General features: G+C 33.9%; 1 protein-coding gene across 2 annotated transcripts; it reads left to right on the top strand.

The window, feature by feature from the left end:
* Positions 1–6,286: 6,286 nt before the first annotated feature.
* Positions 6,287–18,980, top strand: LOC105636607 (Chaperone DnaJ-domain superfamily protein). Of its 2 annotated transcripts, XM_020680295.3 has the most exons (8): positions 6,616–6,753; positions 7,619–7,739; positions 10,549–10,578; positions 10,807–10,905; positions 13,874–13,982; positions 17,566–17,863; positions 17,974–18,028; positions 18,545–18,980. In XM_020680295.3, the coding sequence occupies exons 2-8, from the start codon at positions 7,722–7,724 to the stop codon at positions 18,617–18,619; spliced, it is 684 nt and encodes a 227-aa protein (XP_020535954.1). In that variant the 5' UTR covers positions 6,616–6,753; positions 7,619–7,721; the 3' UTR covers positions 18,620–18,980. The 2 variants fall into 2 exon arrangements, with proteins under 2 accessions (XP_012075314.1, XP_020535954.1); XM_012219924.4 differs by lacking the exon at positions 7,619–7,739 and having other exon boundaries at positions 6,287–6,753.
* The last annotated feature ends 1,293 nt before the right edge of the window (positions 18,981–20,273 follow it).

Here is a 20,273-nt window from a genome sequence, read left to right as displayed (position 1 = left end):
TAGAAAAGTAATTCCGGTCGTTTCAGTCTCCCCCTTATAAAAAAATTTGTCCTCGAATTTAGAAATAAACAAGGTAGGACAATATAATAAGCAAAGTTGATATAAAGATAATGAAAGAAAGATTATAATCCATAAAACAGAAATAGGTTATCTTTAATTACCCGCAAAATGAGAGCCCTTTATGCAAAAGGAAAAAGGTAAGGATATTTCCCTTGCATATCAGCCGCCACTTCCCATGTGCACTTCTCCATAGAATGATTTCTCCATAATACTTTGACCATAGGAATCTCTTTAGATCAAAGTTTACGAATCTAAAAGTCGAGAATCCTAATTGGTACCTCTTCATAAGTCAAATCTTCACTCACTTGGACCTCCTGTGGCTCTAACACATAAGATGGATCGGGAATGTACTTCCTCAGCATTGGTATGTGGAAACGTAATGGACATGAGAAAACTCATCAGGCAAGTCCAACTGGTAAGCTACTTCCCTAATCCTTGCAATTATTGGGTAAGGTATAATATATCTAGGAGCTAACTTCCCTTTCTTGCCAAAAACGACGAACACCTTTCATAGGAGATACCTTAAGAAAGACTAGATCACCCTCCTAAAATGACACTTATTTATGTTTAAGGTCCTCATAGATGTTCTATTTATCAAAAGCTATTTTGATCCTGTCTCGAATGATAGGTATCCTCTCAGATGTGACTTGAATTAATTCGGGTCCCACCAATTGTCTATCTCCTACTTCCTCCCAATAAATAGGAGATCTGCACTTCCTACCACATAGAGCCTCATAAGGTGCCATGCTTATGCTAGCTTGATAACTATTATTATAAGAAAATTCAATTAATGGCAAGTCCAAATCCCAATGTCTTCCAAAATTCAGTATGCACATCCGAAGCATGTCCTCCAAAGTTTGAATAGTTCTTTTAGATTGTCCATCAGTCTGTGGATGGAAGGTCGCACTAAAGTCAATTCGGGTTCCCAAAGCTTTCTGAAATGACTGCCAGAATCTATAAGTGAACTGTGTTCCTTTGTCAGAAATGATGGAAACCGGAATCCCATGAAGACGTATTATCTCTTTGATGTACAACTTTGCCAACTTGTTTACATTATAGGAGGATCTTATTGGCAGAAAATGAGTCGTCTTGGTGAGTCAATCCACTATCAACCAAATTGAATCATAACCTTCTGGTGTTTTCGGTAATCCTATCACAAAGTCCATGGTAATTCTTTCCATTTTCATTCCGATATCGGTAACCGTCGACACAACTCAGAAGGTCTTTGATGCTCTACTTTTACTTGTTGACAAGTAAGACATCTGGACACAAATTTTGTTACATCTTTCTTTATCTCAACCCACCAATAATTATCTTTCAAATCGCGATACATTTTAGTAGTACCTGGATACACATTATAAGCGGTATATTGGGCTTCATCTAAAATCTCCTTCCTAAGATTATCAACATCAGTTTCACCTAGATGAGTACCATTTCTGAGTACCCCATCATCGTCCATCACAAAGTTCCTCGACCCACTAGTAGCTACTTCTTATATAATTCTCTAAAATTGTGGGTCTCTACTTTGTGCAGCTTTGATTCTATCAAACAACATTGGTTTAATTCTAAAATAAGCTAATAGACAATCTGAAGTCAAAATTTCTAGTCTAAGACCTTCATCAAGCATTTCATCCAATTCCTAAATTAACGATCTCCTTTTCACTAAAATATGACTTAAGCTTCCCAAAGATTTTCGACTTAGAGCATTGGCCACCACTGTGAACCCCTCCCCCCGAAAACACATAGGCATGTGATGCATATGATGAATGAGAAGAAATGCACGTGAGTGTGTAAGTCGCCACCTTGTTTAATTATTTTAGGGTAAACTAGGAAAAAACCCTAAATGACTCCATTTTTAATTAACCTAGTTACTAGATTAATTATCCCAATGATTAAGGCACAATCTACGAACCCGAGATGAATCCCGAGACTATGTCATGCTGATGAACTAACCGATGAATGAATGATTTGCAAGGTGAATGATGTAATTGGACCAAATGAAATGTTTATGTGATTTTGACTTGCCACCCGGGGTGAAATCCCGAACGTGCCTACGTACTTCCGTTTGAATGGAAGATCAAAGTCAACGTAGTTCGATAGGCCTTCTTTGAAGGGCTTTGAAGGTGTATGCTTAATGCATGAGTGTGTATGCTTAATGCATGAGTGTGTATGCTTTGTGCATGAGTGTTTATATGCTTTGTGCATTTTGTGTGTATGCTTTATGCATGAGTGTGTGTATGCTTTGTGCATTTTGTGTGTATGCTTTGTGCATGAGTCTGTGTATGCTTTATGCATGAGTCTGTGTATGCTTTATGCATGATTGTGTGTATGCTTTGTGCATGATTGTGTGTATGCTTTGTGCATAAGTGTGTATGCTTTGTGCATGATTGTGTGTATGCTTTGTGCATGAGTGTGCATGCTTTGTGCATAAGTGTGTATGCTTTGTGCATGTTTGTTTAGGCATTTTGCCAAAAAAATTGATTGATTTTTAGGCATGTTGCCAAAAATGTTGATTTTAATGGCTTTTAGCCAAAATGATTTGATTTAGGCAATTGTTGCCAAAAATGTTGATTTTAATGGCTTTTAGCCAAAATGATTTGATTTAGGCAATTGTTGCCAAAATGGTTGATTTTAAGGCCTTTGGCCAAAAGATTGATTAATTTAAGCGATTTGTCGCTAAAATGGTTGATTTTAAGGCCTTTGGCCAAAATGTGTTGTTTTAGGCAATTAGTTTGCCAAAATGTGCGATTTAGGCTTTAATGCCACGATTATCAATTAATCGGGCGATCGAGCTTAATCACAATTTATTGTCGAAACGTGATTGATTAAGGCTTTTAGCCACAATTATTGATTAATTGGACTTAAGCCGGATTTGTTCGAAATAAGGCAATTGAACCGTAGTTATTAATTAACTAGGCTCTTTTAGCCAATATTGTCGGATTTAAACTTTAATACCACGGTTATTAATTAGCCGGACATTTAAGCTTAATCGTGTTTAATTAAGACAGTTTATTTGTCTAAATGATGACGTGAATGCATTTATGCAATTGTAGAATTATTAAGAGTAGAAAAGAAATATGCATGAAGTGCTAAAATTAAATAGGCAGAGTTTTGTTTACATACCTGATTTAATCGTCGACCACTTCTTAACTCCAGATTAAGCTCCTCGTTTAGGTATATTAATTAATTTTAATTTTATTTAATTTTAGTGGTCAAATATCATAATAAAATGCAATGAAAATTAAATTAAAATGCAAAAAGCGGTAAAGAAGGACGCAAAGAGCGTGAGAGGGAGAGGGTTTCGTCCGTCAACACAGACAAGGGTGTCAAAAATAGGCTGAAAATGGTCTATTTATAGGCCATTTTCGGGTCCAGGGCGGCAAGTGCCGCCTGGCTCGGCGGCAGCTGCCGCCCAAGAGGCTGGGCGGCAGGTGCCGCCCAGTCAGTGGGGCGGCAGGTGCCGCCCATGCTGGGCGGCTGCTGCCGCCCAGGCGGTGGGGCGGCAGCTGCCGCCGTAGCTGGTGGTGGCCACCATGTCTCGCTCCGGGAGCGTTTTTGGGAGTTTCCGACCTCCAAAAATCATTCCGGGACCGGTTCTGCGATCCTCGTGAAATTTCGGACGTTTCAAGTACCATATTGACATATTTTCGGTGAACTTTCAAAATGGCCTTCGGTCCGGCCGAACTGTTTGCAGTCCGGCATTGACACTGTAGAAAAGTCAAAGTTACTGTAGAAAAGTCAAATTTACTGTAGCAAGGTCAAAATTTGAGTATTCACAACCACATTAGCTTTTCTAGTGTGATATTGAATGGTACAATCATAATCCTTAAGAAACTCCATCCAACGTTTTTGTCTCAAATTTAGATCTCTTTGATAAAAAATATACTTCAAGCTTTTATGATCAGTAATGATCTCATATGACACACCATATAAATAATGTCTCCATATCTTTAATGTAAAAATGATGGTTGCCATTTCCAAATCATGAGTGGGATAGTTTTGCTCATGCTCCTTCAACTCCCAAAAGCATATGCAATAACCTGACCATGCTGCATCAAGACCCAACCCAACCTCGCTTTGAATGCATCACAAAACATAGTAAACCCTTAATTGCTTGACGGTAAGGCTAACATCGAAGCGATGATCAAACACTCTTTGAGCCTCTGAAAACTCGCTTCCGAAGAATCAGACCATATGAACTTGGCATTCTTCTGGGTTAGTCTTGTTAATGGAACTATTATCCTAGAAAAGTCTTGTACAAAGCGACAATAATGGCCAGCTAAACCCAGAAAACTACGAACTTCTGTGACTGTAATCGGTCCAGGCCAATCGATAACTGCTTTAACATTTTTAGAGTCAACCATGATTTCATCCTTGGATACCATATGACCTAAAAAAATTCATGCTTTCCAAACAAAATTCACATTTAGAAAAATAAGCGTACAATCGATGCTAATCTCGCAGCAGCTGCCGCACATAGAATTCCTAAATTTCTTTATAAAAATTACAATATATAAGTAAATAATCTAATTTCTTTCATACAATAATTTGATTTATATGCCAAATAGGTAGTAAGGATCACCATTTCATCAATATTTTCACATATATGACATATATATCCTACTTAATTTATCTAAGACTTAGTTTATAGCTCCCTTTAACAATATTTATCAAAATTCCTAAGTTAACTTTCATAAACGATGGCTATGAATTTTCATCTCAACATTAATCTTGTTTTATGCATCAAAACCCCTTAATCATCGTGTACCAAGAATTCACAAAATAAACTGAAAAAGGTGAAAAATTAATTTACCTAGCTACAATATGCGTCGAAAATTGCACTTTCCAGTAAAACGATCAACAGCAGCTCTAACACTCAAAATTCAGTTTTGTTGGTGGTAGCATGGTCGGAGTAGGGAAGAACGACATACATGAGGAGCTGGTGACGACAGAAGAGCCGGTTTCATCGGTTGTTGGCTGATCTTGCGGGAAAAGCGAGAAAAGAGAGCTAGGTTGCAATTGACCCGATTAAAAACCACATGCAGCTTCACCCGACTGCTGTGCCAACGGGAATAGGAAGGGAGAGAGAGAGAGAAACCGAGCGGCGCTGCCAAGAGAAGGAAGTTGGAGTTGCTGAAAAATGAAAGGAACGATTGAGATGCGATTGTCTTGATCGGGATGAAGTCGCAGCTTCGTCTGTGATCCTTGTGTTTACTAGAAACGGAAATGGAGAGAGAGAGAAAGAAAGGCGGCAATGGTAGGAGGCAGTGGTATTAGTTGGTGAACGAAAAATTGAAAGTGGAGGGAGAAAGGGGATGGGGTCGGCGCTAACGGGAAGGGGAAAAGGGAGGTTAGGACAAAATGGAAATTTTTGCATTTCTAGAAATTTCCAATTGGTTAATGGGCTGGTTTGGTTCGATTTTAGGTCTAATCTAGCTCAATTCTTGATTTTTTTTTTTTTTGCTTGGTTTCCCTTTGGTTTATAGGTTCCCAATTGGTTTTTCTAATGGTTTTAATTTTAGTAATAGGTTTGATTTAACAAATAAAATTATAATTGTATTAAATTTCTATTAAATAAATTATAAGGCATTAATTTATGTATATTTAAATATAAATAGGTCCTTAATACTATTGGCAAAAAAAATTATTATTTAAATTTTTAAATGAAAAAGCTTTAAAAAAATAATTTCGGGTCATTTCAGTTGTCCTTCCCCATTCCTACTTTTATATGTTATAGATATAAATTATAAATAAAAAATAAAAAGACTGAATGATAATTCACATTAAAAAGTTTGACACAAAAATTTTAATGGTATTGTCATTTTTGAAAAAGTCCTTATTTAACTAATGAGATGTGATTTGGTCAATCTTCTTACTATTCTTTGGAGTAGAATATGATATATGCTTAGTACAATCTTTAGAAAAATAATTTTCACATTTTTCAACTAGCCAATAAATATTTAATTGACATAATTTATAAATTTGAGTATTTAATAGAATAATTTTTCTGATTGAAATATTTAATAAATATAGTTTTATAAATTAAAATATTTAATAATTCAACATAAAAATTGATGGTGGTATAACATCTTTTATGTAAAATATAAAGGTAAATTTGGGTTATTTGGAATGCGAAGGGGAGCTGCTTCTCATTGTTTAACCTAAAATTGGGCCTCTCTATAAATTAAAAAAGAAGTCCTTATTTGATTTGGATCAATTTGATTCAGAAGGAACGATTCCAGTTTCGTACGCGAAGCGAGGTCCAAGAGCTAGAGATTGTACAGCCCAAATCATTATTGGGAATAGACCAAGAGACATCTTGGACCTCGCTCACCGCCAAGATCGAGAAACGAATATACGCTGACAGTGTCGTCTTCGTGGGTCGCTATCGTCTGTTCAAGGAAATCAACTTTCAATTTCCATTTTGTATCACAAAAGCAGCACTTTTCTCGACTTAACTATAACCAAATCCTAGCTACAGACACAAATATAGAGGGAACTGTTTGTTTATTATAAATAGTTCGCTTCTTTTATTCGATTATGCAAATACCCAGATGGCGAAACGTTGTTTTATTCAGCAACACTTTGATTCCAACGTTTTCACCGTCAACAACATCAATAACAAATACCTATCTTGCTTCAATTCATTCTACGCCCTCGACAGATGAAAAATGGAAGAATAAATCGAGCGCTGTGAGTTTATTCTCTCTTCATTTGTTTTTTCTTTTTGGTGCATTTAGGCAATTTTATATGTTTTGATTTTTAAGATATGAATTTCTTGGTTAATTGTTAGCTTGATGATTGATGATGACAGAAGGTACCAATTTTCATATTGTTGAGATGATGAGGTTTTAAACTTTTCTTGTCTTAGTGCACGTGGAATACGTTGGTTGTTTTGTTTCATTTTGATATTTCAAGGTTGCAATTTTGTATTTAGTTTGTTGGTTATTGTGTTGCCTTCTCATCAACCGTGATATTCAGCTGAGTAGCATTGATTGACCCTCATTTGCTTTTTCTGGAAGAGCTCTTCTTGTCTCTGTTAGGCAATCCCTTGAACTTTTTTGGATACTAGGTTGTCTTAGAATATTCCATTATTGCCATTCTGGTTCTGCTCTCGAAGCTGCGAGCCTTTCCATTCTAAATTTCAGAATTAGTTGAAATATGAGGAAACAGAAAGTCTATGGAGGAAAAAATCATAAATGTAGAATGCATATGATTAAGGAACAGAGTAACCATATAGAGATTGGTGTTGAGTACTGTCACTTGAAGCAATCCTATAAATTGTGTAAGATCTGTTTGTTGATTGTAGCATAAGAGTATTTAGGCATCGGTATTTGTTTTTGAATCAAGCTTGTGAAGTCATTTTGCTGAAATAGACGATAGATTGCATTATGGACTTGATTAATGTTGAACTGTGTGCTTAGAAGTGTAATTGTGGAAACACTCAAGAGTTATCAATGGGATTAAATGGCTCTTTCCAACAGTCACTGAGCCAGTACTTGCATCTTTGGTTGGAAAGAAAGGTGTGGAACTCTTACTTATTTGTTACTTTGACTAGGTGTAATAAGATCCTGACTCGTCATTTGAAAAGTCCTCCATTCTTCATTTATTGAGGAGAAAGCTAATGTTTCTAGCTTTAATGGAACCATGCTGCAGAAACGATGATGGGACCTTCATTGGTGAGAAGGGAAACTCCGGGTTGCAATTTTATTCACATTCACGATTCACAACTGAAATGATTGACCAATTAACTCTCATATTTGGATGGTTACTTCATTGGTGTCTTCTCTGCAGATGTGTCTTAAAATTTACCTTATAAATTAGTGTGGGAACTGGTAGTTTAACAGTCATTCACTTATTTTCTTGTTACTTCTATTAAATATTATATCTTTGGAAATGGTTTGAAGTGTGTTCATGCTACTGTTGTACCTCTGTCATTGCAATATTTTTCAATGTGGGAGGCAAATTCTTTTTTCTACTTTCATATGGTTCTGGATGTTGTTCTAATTGCTTATAAGCTAATGGGTTGGGAGGCACTGGGTGTTAATTGCAAACTAGACATAGATAAAGCATATGATCATGAGACTCGGCATTTTTCATTGTATGTTGGGAAGATGAGTTAAGAGGAGGAGTTTGTGAAGAGCTTTATTTTAACTAGATTTCTCTAGCTGTACCTGCTGAGCAGATAACAAGGTGACCCTCTTTCTTCTTTTTAGTTGCATTTTTGGTTTTTGAGTTCATTAGCGTGATATTGATAGCAGGAGCCATTTAGGTTTTGTAACTTAGTTGGCAAATTGTTATCATTTTCTCACCTATTTTCCATTTACATGTTTTGTCATAGAAAAGGTAAATGGATTGATGTTCTCCGCCACAAAGAAACATAAAGAAATCAACGAATCCCATTCCACCAAATCTGGAATTTGCAAAAACATATTTGATTCCTAGAATAAAAGTCTTCCAGCATATTATCTTAATCAAGATAAAGCTGAATATGGAAAAATTGGTATTATGTTGCGGCAGGACACAGGAACTATTGACCGTCTTCTGCTATGTGCAATTTAGTGGCAAGTCATGGCAGTTACTTTTTCCTTTTCAGGATTGCATCGAGAGATGCTTTAAACAGTATACAATTGCTTGAGAGTTAGATATGTAAGTTTAGCAGAGAAGGTCATGACACTTTTATGTTACCATTTCATGCCATATAGTCTCTGTTTGATGTAGTGACATGATCTAGTTTTTCAAAACTTGGAGATTTGTTTTCTTTCGAAGGCATCTATTTGGCTGATTTGCTTTTGGAGATAACACTTACCTTTCACTCTCATTTGCCAACTTTTATAAATATTTTTCTTTGTTCGCAGCATTCACTATCCCTATATTTACTGTCTTTGTTGTTTCTGTTATCAGTATTTGTTTCTTTAATTTTTTCCTTAATTCTTTTGGTCCATTTCTTGTATACTAGTTTTTCTATAGCATACGTAATACGTTGTCATTACTCGCTTTTTACTCATTATTTATACTTGTCCATTATTTTTTTTACAATATTAAGTATTGGTTGTTATTTTTTTATATTCATTAGATTTTTATAATAAAAAATAATGTTATATTGAGATTAACATGAATGAGATAGCTAATTAATTAATAAAACCATAGTCAAAATATATTATATATACACACAATTCAATTCAGTCTAGAAATCACCATTTATTAAAGATGCACTTTAGCTACACGTAATGCCGCAATACTACTTAACAAACATGTTTCAATATATTTACGTATATATGTAAAAGTTTTCGCTAAAAAATTCAATGCCATTAAGAATCAATAATAAATTCATTTCTTACCCAGTAAAATAATTTAAAAAAGTAAAAACTAAAAATATGATTACCTATATGTATATATTTATGATTGTGGATTTCAAACTTGATGGAAGGGAAAATAGATACGAAAAATATAATATGAGAGATTTTTTAATGATCTAATAATTATCTTTAATAATTATATGTAAATATATGTATATTAATTAATTATTATATAACAGGTAAATGAATCATCTAATCAAATATTCTAAAAAAATAAATAAATAAATTTTGAATTTATAAAAAAAAAGAGAAAATAGAATATTGAAAAAGGAGTGTGCTAAATTGACATTTGAAAACTTTATGTAAATATATATCTTTTAAATTACAACAAAATCTTATATATTTTTCAAATTTAATTTTTAAAATTTTTTCATTTTCCTTATCACTCATCTAATTAAAAATATTTTAAGTTGTAGTTAAATATTGTATATAATTTTTTAAACTAAAGTTTTTATTGGCCATGTAAAAATCTTTTAAATTATAATCAAATATTATATATTTAATGAAATTCTTTAAAAATATTCTTTTCCTTTTCCTTATCACTTTCCTAATTAATATCTTTGAAATTATTATCAATATATTATATATATTTTTAGAAATAATATTCTTTTAATTGGCCATTTGAAATCTTTTAACCTACAATCAAATATAGGGCTAAAAAATTTTAAATATTTTTTCCTTTTCTTTATCTCTCTCCTAATTAAATTCTTTTAAACTATAACCAAATATTATATATATTTTTCAAATTAAAATTTTTTAATTGGTCACATAAAAGGATATTTTAGGATATCTCAAATTTCAATCGGATGGTTTAGGATACTCGTCCTCATTCCAACATTTGTATATAGTAAAGATAGATATCATGCGTGCTAGGTTTGGATCTTTTAATTAATTTTGAAAAAGACAGATTTCTTTTTTTCTTTCCTCATATTCCAATGTCAAAGCTCTAATTTCATACAACAAACATGGAACTATTTAAGCAGTCCATTCTGGTGCAAAATTATTTTTTACCTTAGAGGCATGGTTCTGGTAGACTTATCATTATTGCTTTACCTTGTTCTTATTGGGGCACACCATATGGCTTTTTACTTAATGTGAAGATTGACCTTCAATTATCCTATTTTTGCAGGATGTAAGAAGATTCCCACAACAATCTAAGGTATAAGCTCTTCTTATCTATATGTTTAGTTTTAAAAATATCAAAGACTCTGCAAGTTCTATTCTGTAATATTCAACATTGGCCTTTTATTCATAGCCTGATTGTGTATGTAATCTTTTGAGGGATTTTGTATATATTCCCTTTCACTTCTCCATCAGCTTACTTCTCTATATATTCTTTTATTTGCTCTTCAAATGAACTTTCCTGACACTGGAAACATAAATCCAGAATTCCATAAGATATGCAGTGCGACAAAAACGTGCTGATGCAAAGAGAGCACTAAAAGACCTTCTCTTCAAAAGTGGATCCCCTAAAGCTTCATTCCAGGTAAACCTTACTTTGGCCTGTCTTAACTAAACCCTTAATTATATTCCATTCCAAAAAAGGAAAAAACCTTAATGGTATTTCAGAATGCCTTGATGCAATAATGTTCTGCTGTGTAGAAAAATAATTTGTGTGCCTGCACTATTATTGCTACTTTCTGCCTTGCTTAAATTGCTCTCTGGGCAATTATATAGCCATCACCTACATGAATGATAAAGGTATCTTATTGCTACAGTTAATAGGTTTCAATTAACTGTTCTCTGGTTTTATATCTTATTTGAATACTCTCTGTATAGTTGACAATAAAGGATCCACAGCATTTTTATATCAACGCCTAGCTGTTGAAAACAACTTAAATAGAATAGTGATTGCTTATTGACTGGAAGCAAAAAGAACTTTATGTTATCAATTTGTTCACTATTTTCATTTTTACTGTGCCATGATTAATCCTTATATTGTTGAAGACAACTGTCAATATAGAACTATAGTTGCTATTCTTGAATAGGAAAGTTGCCATTGACAGGAGCGAAGTTATTTTGGTAGTTGGATGTGACATGCCGACATCTATCTGGAGGCTTGGTATTTTGTATAAACAGGTCGGTTTTAACTTAGTTCTTTTGATTGGACATGCCTTCGAGATCTAGTAGCATTGAAAGCATGCTAGGCATAGTTGTCAATTGAGGATTGAGTCACAACTGAATACTAATTTTGTAATGGATAAATTGTTATTTCGTCCTTGAGGTTTGACCTAACTAACCAGTATGTTCCTGCTTTTCGAAAAAAGAATTAAGGAGTCCCCAAAATTTGATTCATTTAATTGAATAATCCTTCTGTTGAAAATCCTTTGATTTTGCTATTAAATGGACATGAAAGTACTAAAATGCCCATTTATATATAATTGAATCTTGGGAGATGCTTTTCTTTATCATTCACTAACATCACTCCTCACATACACAAGACAAACCCCAATAAAGAAAATATTCTAGCTTTTATCAACTTTGAGGATAAGAGTTGATTTCTGTAATCTATCTTGCTCCTCCATCTTCTTGAAGAAGTTTATTGGTTTCAAAGATTGCCTCAACGTAAAGCAAGAGTAAAAAGGAACCCAAAAGCCACAAAACTCTGCTGTTGGACTTGCTTTAGTAGCATAAGAAATCTAAGCTCCAAGCTCACCTTGAACAAAGTCCCATATGAGCCAAACCTCTGCTCATACCATCGGCCAGAGCAGTGAGGTCTTTTTCTATGGTGGCCCTCTATGTCTTGGTGCTTGAATTTTGGGTTTTTGGTTTGATATTCACTTTGATTTTAAGATTTCTCATAATTAGAAGTCTCTGAGATTTAAAATGTTTGGTCTTTTAACTGGGTAACAAGACTTGAACTGAAGGGTTTCTTAAAGTTATCTTCTTTTGCTTCAAATCATAGATTTGAGACTTTTGTTTCTAAATATTAATGAAAAATTCTCTAAGTTTTTCCACCGTTGGCCCAATAAAGTTATGGTTTTGGAATTTTTTAGCAAGGCTTGATGAATAAACATTCTATTTCATAGTCCACTATAGTCCATTGTTGTTGATGATATAAGAAAAATATAGAAATATAATAAAAAGAGCACTAGAAAATAGTAGCAGGTGGCTTTATGATTGATGTAGAACCATGCAAGAAAATTGAAGCACATACAGAACCTAAATGAAACTGAAAGTTTGATTTGATTCTTAATCATTCAAGTACAAACTAAGGTTAAAAGAACTCTTAATGTTACTGTTTGAATAGAAAAGTAGCCTGACCTTAATAATAAAGTCAAATATAAACAATACCCTCAATAAATAAAATATCCAAACGACCCCGAATAAATTATTTTCTAAAATATGTAGATCTGTAATCTTTGACCAATGTTCCATGTCAAATAGTCGATAAATGCAAGTTGTCACACAGCTACGTTTAGGAAGAGAAGACAACTTCCAAAGAGATAAAAAATGCGAAAAGGAAAAAGTGGAGATCACTTATCAATGGGAAATGCTTTTTTGATCAAAGGAAATACCAAGTCATTTCTAACTCAAATAGGAAATCATTTTATGGAATGTCATAACATTGGCATATGCATATTAGTCTATTGCCATGCTGTTGGGTGATCACCTTTGACCAATTACTATTTGCCCTTTTTTCCTATAATTTCCTCACATTCAAGTATAAAAAGAAAAAAAATTAAGTTCTTTTAGGTTCAACATTTTTTCATACTTTTCTTCTCTACTATTGCAAGGAAATGAGTATTTTCTATTATTCTAAAAATGCTAGAAAATAATGTCTAACTGACTTTTAGCATGCAACCAAACAATAGAAAGCTAACGTTTTCTCGAAAAGAAACAGGTTTTCTTCAGAATATTTGCTATAGGCAAATATTATTAGATGGAAAAATTGTTATCTAAATTTCAAATTGAAATCTCAAGGAGGTTCATTAGGTTCTGCTCAAAAGATAATAGGGAGAAAAGGGTTAGTTTGAGACTTAAGCTAGTCAAGTCTGACTAAGCACGAGAATGAAACAGATGGAATCGATCAGTTTGATCAATTCAACCAATTTTCAGATGATTCTATTGATTCAAGGTCTATTCATTGTAACTTGCAATTCTTGATATAGATTTGAATCTACAAGTAGGCAATCAAAGTGTTTTTTTTTTTTTTTTTTGAGAAGAAGGTGTTCAAATTGAGAATTTGTCATTCTAACAATAGATGATCTAGCATATACAATTTCAAGGGATTGGTAAAAAAAAGGAGAAAAAGACAACGCCATAGAATTTTATCAACCATGTTCATTACCAGGGATGTGTAAGGTCCAATGCACATATATCTATTTTTTGTGTTACCTTTTTTCCAAGAGAGATGCATGTGCCTCATCATTTAGATTGCTCCACTTGTGTTTGGCTGAAAGTTCTAGTTTATCTAGTTACTGATATAAACATTGTTTTTTACTTGTGCCTAGGATGAAAGTCCAAGATTTGATCCAGAGAATTTCCGTGGTACTGGTAACAGTAGGCATGCAAAGTCTTCTGCTCAATATTCTAGGAAATCTGATGTCAAGAAAAAGAAACGTGAGCATTTTTCTTTTCTTCTACTCTGGGTTTATTTAATTAATTTCCTTAACCATTTAAATCTATCCTCTTTACCTTTATTCATTTTCATGCAAAATGTCATCCATTTGATATAGTGCTCAACGTCTCCCTCTTTCTAGGTCTTACAACTTTGGCTTATATATATAAAAGTGGAATTTGTTGATTCCATTGTGAATTATTATAACTTTCACTTCCTAAATCCAAAAATTAAAATATAGCCCTAATAGAGAAAAATGATGAAACTCTTGGTACTGCCACGTGAATAATTGGCTTTCATGCTTGAGAAGAATACAAGATAAAATGAGGGCTTGAGGTTTGTTTATGTTCTTATTTATTCTTCTATTGCTTTATTTTTTTGCACATCTAAAATTGTGGGCTTTAAATGATTCGGATAACCAGTCAGAGTACTTTGGTGGCCATATCATCATTCATTAGGTTATAGTAATAGAAGATGACAACTGTCATAAGGCCTGATTATCTCATGAATTCCAAAATTTGCACATTTTTTCAATCCTATCCTTTCAATCTAATCAATTAAAAACTTTGTTAATTTGTTTCAATTCTATCCAATTGGTAACTTGGGTTAATTTGGCTTGTGCTAGAGGGGTGACATGGACATAATTGCTGAGTAAGATTTTTGGGCCAAGTTTTTTGGGCCAACAACAGCTCTAAGAGACTAATGAAACTAAAAGAGACGTCATTGTTATTTACAATCTGATTGTCCGCTTTTAAACCCCATCTCCCCTCTATCGTCTCCCTCAAATCGTGAATGATAGCAGAAAAGCATCAAGTAAATTCAAAATCTGGCCAAACACATAACTTCACCCATGTGCTTTGTGCGAAAACCTTATGAGATTTTCAACTATTACTTTGACTTATTGGACACTTCAATTTATAATATTGCAACTTGCAAAATCATTCTATTGAATGCTCAAACTTGTAAAATTAGATTAATTGAACTCTAATTGGAAAGTTTAAAAAATTTAAAATTATTATTTCAAAAGTTGTACTAACCACACATCAAATCAATATTTTACATATAAAAGAAAAAAAAAAACTATAATAACTATTATTGCTAGTATGGAGAAGTATCTGAAGTTACTAGAACTCATAACTTTAGGGGGCACAATAGGTCTCTGCAAAGTTCAAGGTGCTGCAGAAGTTTTCACAAAAAGTACAAGGATGAATTTATGTATTTGGCCTCTCAAATCTTGAACATTGACTTCAAGAGTTCGTCCTTATGCTTATAGGGTTAGCATAAGTAAACATAAGAAGAGAGAGATTTTTTAATTGTAATTGTATTAAACAATCCCATGGAGGAGCTCTAAAACAATCCCATCCTCAACAATATTAAAAACAAAGGAGCTGACCTTATCTAGCATTTGATTTTGGTCTCACCAACACAAGTCTCTGCATCACTCAAAACTCAAATATCTTGAAGTTCACGTCCACAAAAAATTGCCACACACTCCTACACCTGAATGCCCTCACACAAATACCCAGCATGGATCATGCCACTAGAGAAGTTCGAGGACAATTTATTCAGTGGTCTGTGTTGTAGTGGTTGAAAACTTGGTTGCATATTTGTATGATAAGCATTGAGAGTAAGGCTTGGAGGAAAGTAACTTGGGTTGATGTTTGGGCATCGAGAAAGCAATGAAGAGTGAGGTAATTTTTTCTCAAGATTAGTAAAATTTTTTGTCTTGATTTTTATGAGATAAACGCAAAAGAAGAAAGACAGGTAGGACTGAAGCAGGAAAGCAATCAGGATGCCGAAACAGCTGGGTTCTTAACTTGGCATATAGTATTTTAGTTTGCCATCCACATTGTAGTATTTTAGTTTGCTATCCACATTGTACTATTTTAGTTCCTTAACTTGGTTATATAATCAAAATGTAATTTGTTAGTTGACCTAACATTATCAGTAGTAAACTCAAATAGAGAGAAGAATGGTGGGTAATAACTAATAATAAATGTGAACTACTTCTTTCATCACATATTTGATTATATGAATCAAAGGCAAGTGTTGCTGCAACTGTGGTTGCTTTTTTATGAATACGTAGCCATAGGTTCATTGTAGAAAAAATCTATTTAAAAATGCACTATGAGTGCCTTAATAATGACCTATGATTTAAATACAATCATCTAGTTGCTAAGGTGTGCTCTGGGCTCCTGGCGCTGACCCCAGCACCTCCGTAAGGGAAAGGTGGACGACTGCTAATAGATACATGCTTTTTGGCTTAGAAGTGCTCCTTCTAGGTGGAAGGCCCGAGAAAGGTTCAAATCAGAAGTCTTCTCCAGAAAAGCCAGTACCAGCAGACTTGCAATTTACTTCTGTATCAGAATCAGACATTAATACCACCAGTGAGCCAGTGTAAATTCTCCCCCTCTGGTGGTAAAATCTTGCCAGACCATCACCTTTGGGTTTCTCAGTTCCTGATGCACCTCAAATATCTCTCCTCCAATCTTTTTTCTAATCTTCTTTGTTTTTCTTTCCCTCCCCTTGGCTGTTCTGTTTGTGTGTTTTACTTATTTAGTTTTTCTTATTCTTTTTCTGCTCTATTTCTGTTTCTCTTTTCTTAAACAATTGTTCTCCTTGTGAAGTCTATATCTGTTTCCCTTGTGAGTTTGTGTTCTTTTCTTGGTGGTTGGATTGTTAAATTTAGGTGGACACTTTGAAGATTACTATTGTTAAATTTAGATCAACACTTTGAAGGTTACTAAATCTTACCAATCCTGTTTTCTTGAGTTTGTTAAGAATCTTTGAGTTTCAATTTTCTTTTTCCTGATCTCTCTTAGAGTTGCATCCTGCACCAAAGACTCCAGTATCCTTTTGCCACGTACTTTGCATCTTTAAGTACAATGTTTAAATAAAAACAAATATACCATTGTTAAAGAAGAAGAATATAGGCATCTGTGCTTCCTAAACAAATAGAAACACTCAAGTTTCCTTCATTAACAGCCAAAGAAAACCCTCCAGTCTAGGAAACATAGTCACTTCGTATCAAACTAAATATTAGCATCACATTTTCTTTGGTGTCTAACCAGTCAAATATTTGATTGATCAAATTTTTCTTCCTGTTCTTCATGATGCTATTCTTGCTCGATAACTTCTTGAAGACGTCACCTTTACCAATTAGAGCAACTTGAAGGTCTCTTAGTATTTTGCTTTCTTCTCTTTCAGTTTCTTTACTGGATCTTTGAATTCAATTTCTATAGGGTTTATTCATATATTTTGCTTTGTTTTTCTATGAAAAGATAATTGAGTAAGCATGATATGCAATTTAAGTTCAATTGCAGAGTTAAAACCATTAAATATTACTATATCACCCAATTTATATTTTCATGAAGTCAACCATTCAGGTGATCAGCCTCGTATCTTTTATACTGATCACTTTAGGTATCAAGTATAAATAGAGTTGTCAAAAATCAAAATAATGAGAGTCGAACGAAACTAATAATTTAGTAATCTACTGTATTTGTTTGTTGGGTATGGGAATTTACCAGTTACCTGCATTTGTATCTTGACAAACTGGGTGGCTTCCTTTCATTGAATCATCAGGTAAGATTAGAAGAGAGGGTTTCTGTGAGGACTCTGATGGTCCTGAAACAGTGTTTAATGCAACATTTGGAAACAGATGGTACACCTGGTCTTTTCACAAGTCTACTTTCCAAGGTTCAACATCTGGCTTTGAGTGGAGAGAACAGCCAAACTGGACAAAACATAGAGATGAAGAGTCGGATGTGGGAAGTGAAACTGAGTCCGATAGTGAGTGCTGCTCTGTAGGATCAAGTGATGACAGAGTAATGCTTGGTTTGCCTCCAAGTGGTCCCTTAAGGATTGAAGACGTTAAAAATGCGTAAGTGCGCTTTGTCTTAAATTATAAGAATATGACGTTGTGATCACAACAAGCTCTCTTTTTTATACTCTTTTTTTTAATAATCTGAAATTATTAAATGAACCTTGCAGTTTTCGCCTGTCAGCATTAAAGTGGCATCCTGACAAACATCAAGGCCCTTCACAGGTTACCAATCTTCTTTCAATTGCATGAATTTCTTATTTCGTCTTTTCAAAAATTATATTCCTCCTTTTGGCTTGGTCTCTCTGATCAAGACATACCATCTATTACTGTGGTTTTTCTGGTTCTCTCATTGTATCCTCATTTTGCCACTTTCGGATGATTGTTAAACCATAGCGAGTTCTCAATGTTGACAGCAGTGTTGGTAGTTCTACCACTGTTGGTTGATATATCTCATTTTCCAATACTGAGTTGAATTCTGATTTAAATAAGATATTACACGAAATGAGCCAATTTAAAATGATCTATCACCAAATTGAACTTTTTTTCTGCGGATGTATGTCAATATAAGTGAGAAAGACGGCAAGGGGAGAGATTATCTTCTCTGGTGTACTTGTTACTGTATATTAGATATCAAGGGCTCTTACTCTCAATGAATGTGCTTTTTCTGTTCCTACGTGCATGCATTAAACTAAAGGATTTAATTTCTTTAACGGTTTGGTTTTCTATGCATATGTGCAGGCAATGGCTGAAGAAAAATTCAAACTCTGTGTTAATGCATACAAATCATTATGTGATGCTCTGTCCAGCATTTAACCGATAGGTTGCAGCCAAATGCATGCTGCCTCGACAGGATTAATTGGAAAACAATATATACTATGAAATATTACTGTCATATTCTTGCTTCACAGTATGTGCAAGCTCTAGATTATTTCTGACCCTTCAGAATCAAATTGTGGCTGTGCTTGCCAATCTGGTAAAAACCGCATTCAAAAGTATACACCAGGCTCTGGGTTTTGTTCTCTTTTCCCTTTTTTATTTTTTATTTTTTTTTTGTAACACTGGTTCTAGGTTTACTTTATAAAGAGCGATGTTGCACTTTATTTTTTTTATTTATATTTATTAACAAACACTCAGTATTATTATTTTGTACAATATTCTTTTTATTTGTCGATCACTTAACGCGCTAACCTATTTTTATTGTTAACACTGAAATAAGTTTGATAGGAAATTGTTCTTGATTTAAAGTGAAAATTATTTCAGCTGCTGATAGGATTATTGAACGGTTGTAGTGGACATAGTTTATCTAAAATTTTCTGCATTTTTCTACATGATTTTTATTTCTTTCAAAATGATTTAATTTTTTAATTTAAAATAATAGAATTTTAGCAACCATTCATATGAATTTTAATTAAAAGATTGCCAAAAGACTATTTTAATTCATCATTTCACCCAAGTTTTAGTGCTAATTGTCTAATATTTTTGAATTTTATGTATTTTTATGTTTTTTATGTAAGGTAAACCTGCAGATTTCATTAACGTAAATCATCTAACAAAGAATCAATAATAATAAGAGGAGGGACATGACTTCGCTCTTTCAAATCAGACATGGAATAAGCAAAAAGATAAGAAACCATATTCGGTGACCGTTGAACAAAAGAGATTGAACTAAATTGAATTTCTTTAAGCAGAGCTTTACAATCTAAAACCAAGCAACCAAGGTAAGAAAGATCATCATGACTGCGTTGCATAGCTTGAACTAGTTGTAGGGAATCTGTTTCAAACACAATCCTTTCATAGCCATTTCGCTTGACCCAACTTAAAGCCTCAGCAATCTTTGGATCATAGCCACCAAATAACGACAGTTGATAAGCTTTGAGGAAACCTCCCTAGTCGTTTCGCAATACCCAGCCAACGCCAACAGCCGGAGAAGAAGGATGCACAACTTCATCTGTATTGCATTTTAAGAACGTGGCCGAAGGTTTGGTCCACTTAGCAGGATGGGACCCATGATTACAAGAAGGAATAGTGATCTTTTGTTGCGCCAGTTACCAATCACGTAACCAGCTGGTAGCTTGTGATAATAAAAACACATCAAGTTTATCAGAATTGTTCCATAACACTGAGTTAGGTGATTCCATATACCCATATTGGCATACACACCTGTTCCATATCAGATTAGGCATGGCCACGGGTTCATTTTGAACCGGAACTGAACCGTACCGTAGATGAACAGGAAATGGCGGTTCAATGGCCGGTTAAGATTCATGTAAATGTTAAAATCTAAATCTGAATCGGCCTTGAACCGGCAGTTCCAGTCCGGTTCGAACCGAAAATTTTTTACTTTTATTTTCAAAATGATAATCATTTAGCCTATTTTATTCATCTCTAAAAGTCTCAATAATATTTTTCTACATGATTTTTTTTTAAATACACTTTACTTTAAAAGTTAAAAATCTAAGAAGTAAAA

Source organism: Jatropha curcas, chromosome 3 (assembly GCF_041381405.1).
Source record: "Jatropha curcas cultivar XTBG-Jc1 chromosome 3, XTBG_Jcur_1.0, whole genome shotgun sequence".
Classification (NCBI taxonomy): domain Eukaryota; kingdom Viridiplantae; phylum Streptophyta; class Magnoliopsida; order Malpighiales; family Euphorbiaceae; genus Jatropha; species Jatropha curcas.
This window is presented reverse-complemented; position numbering and strand designations above follow the sequence as displayed.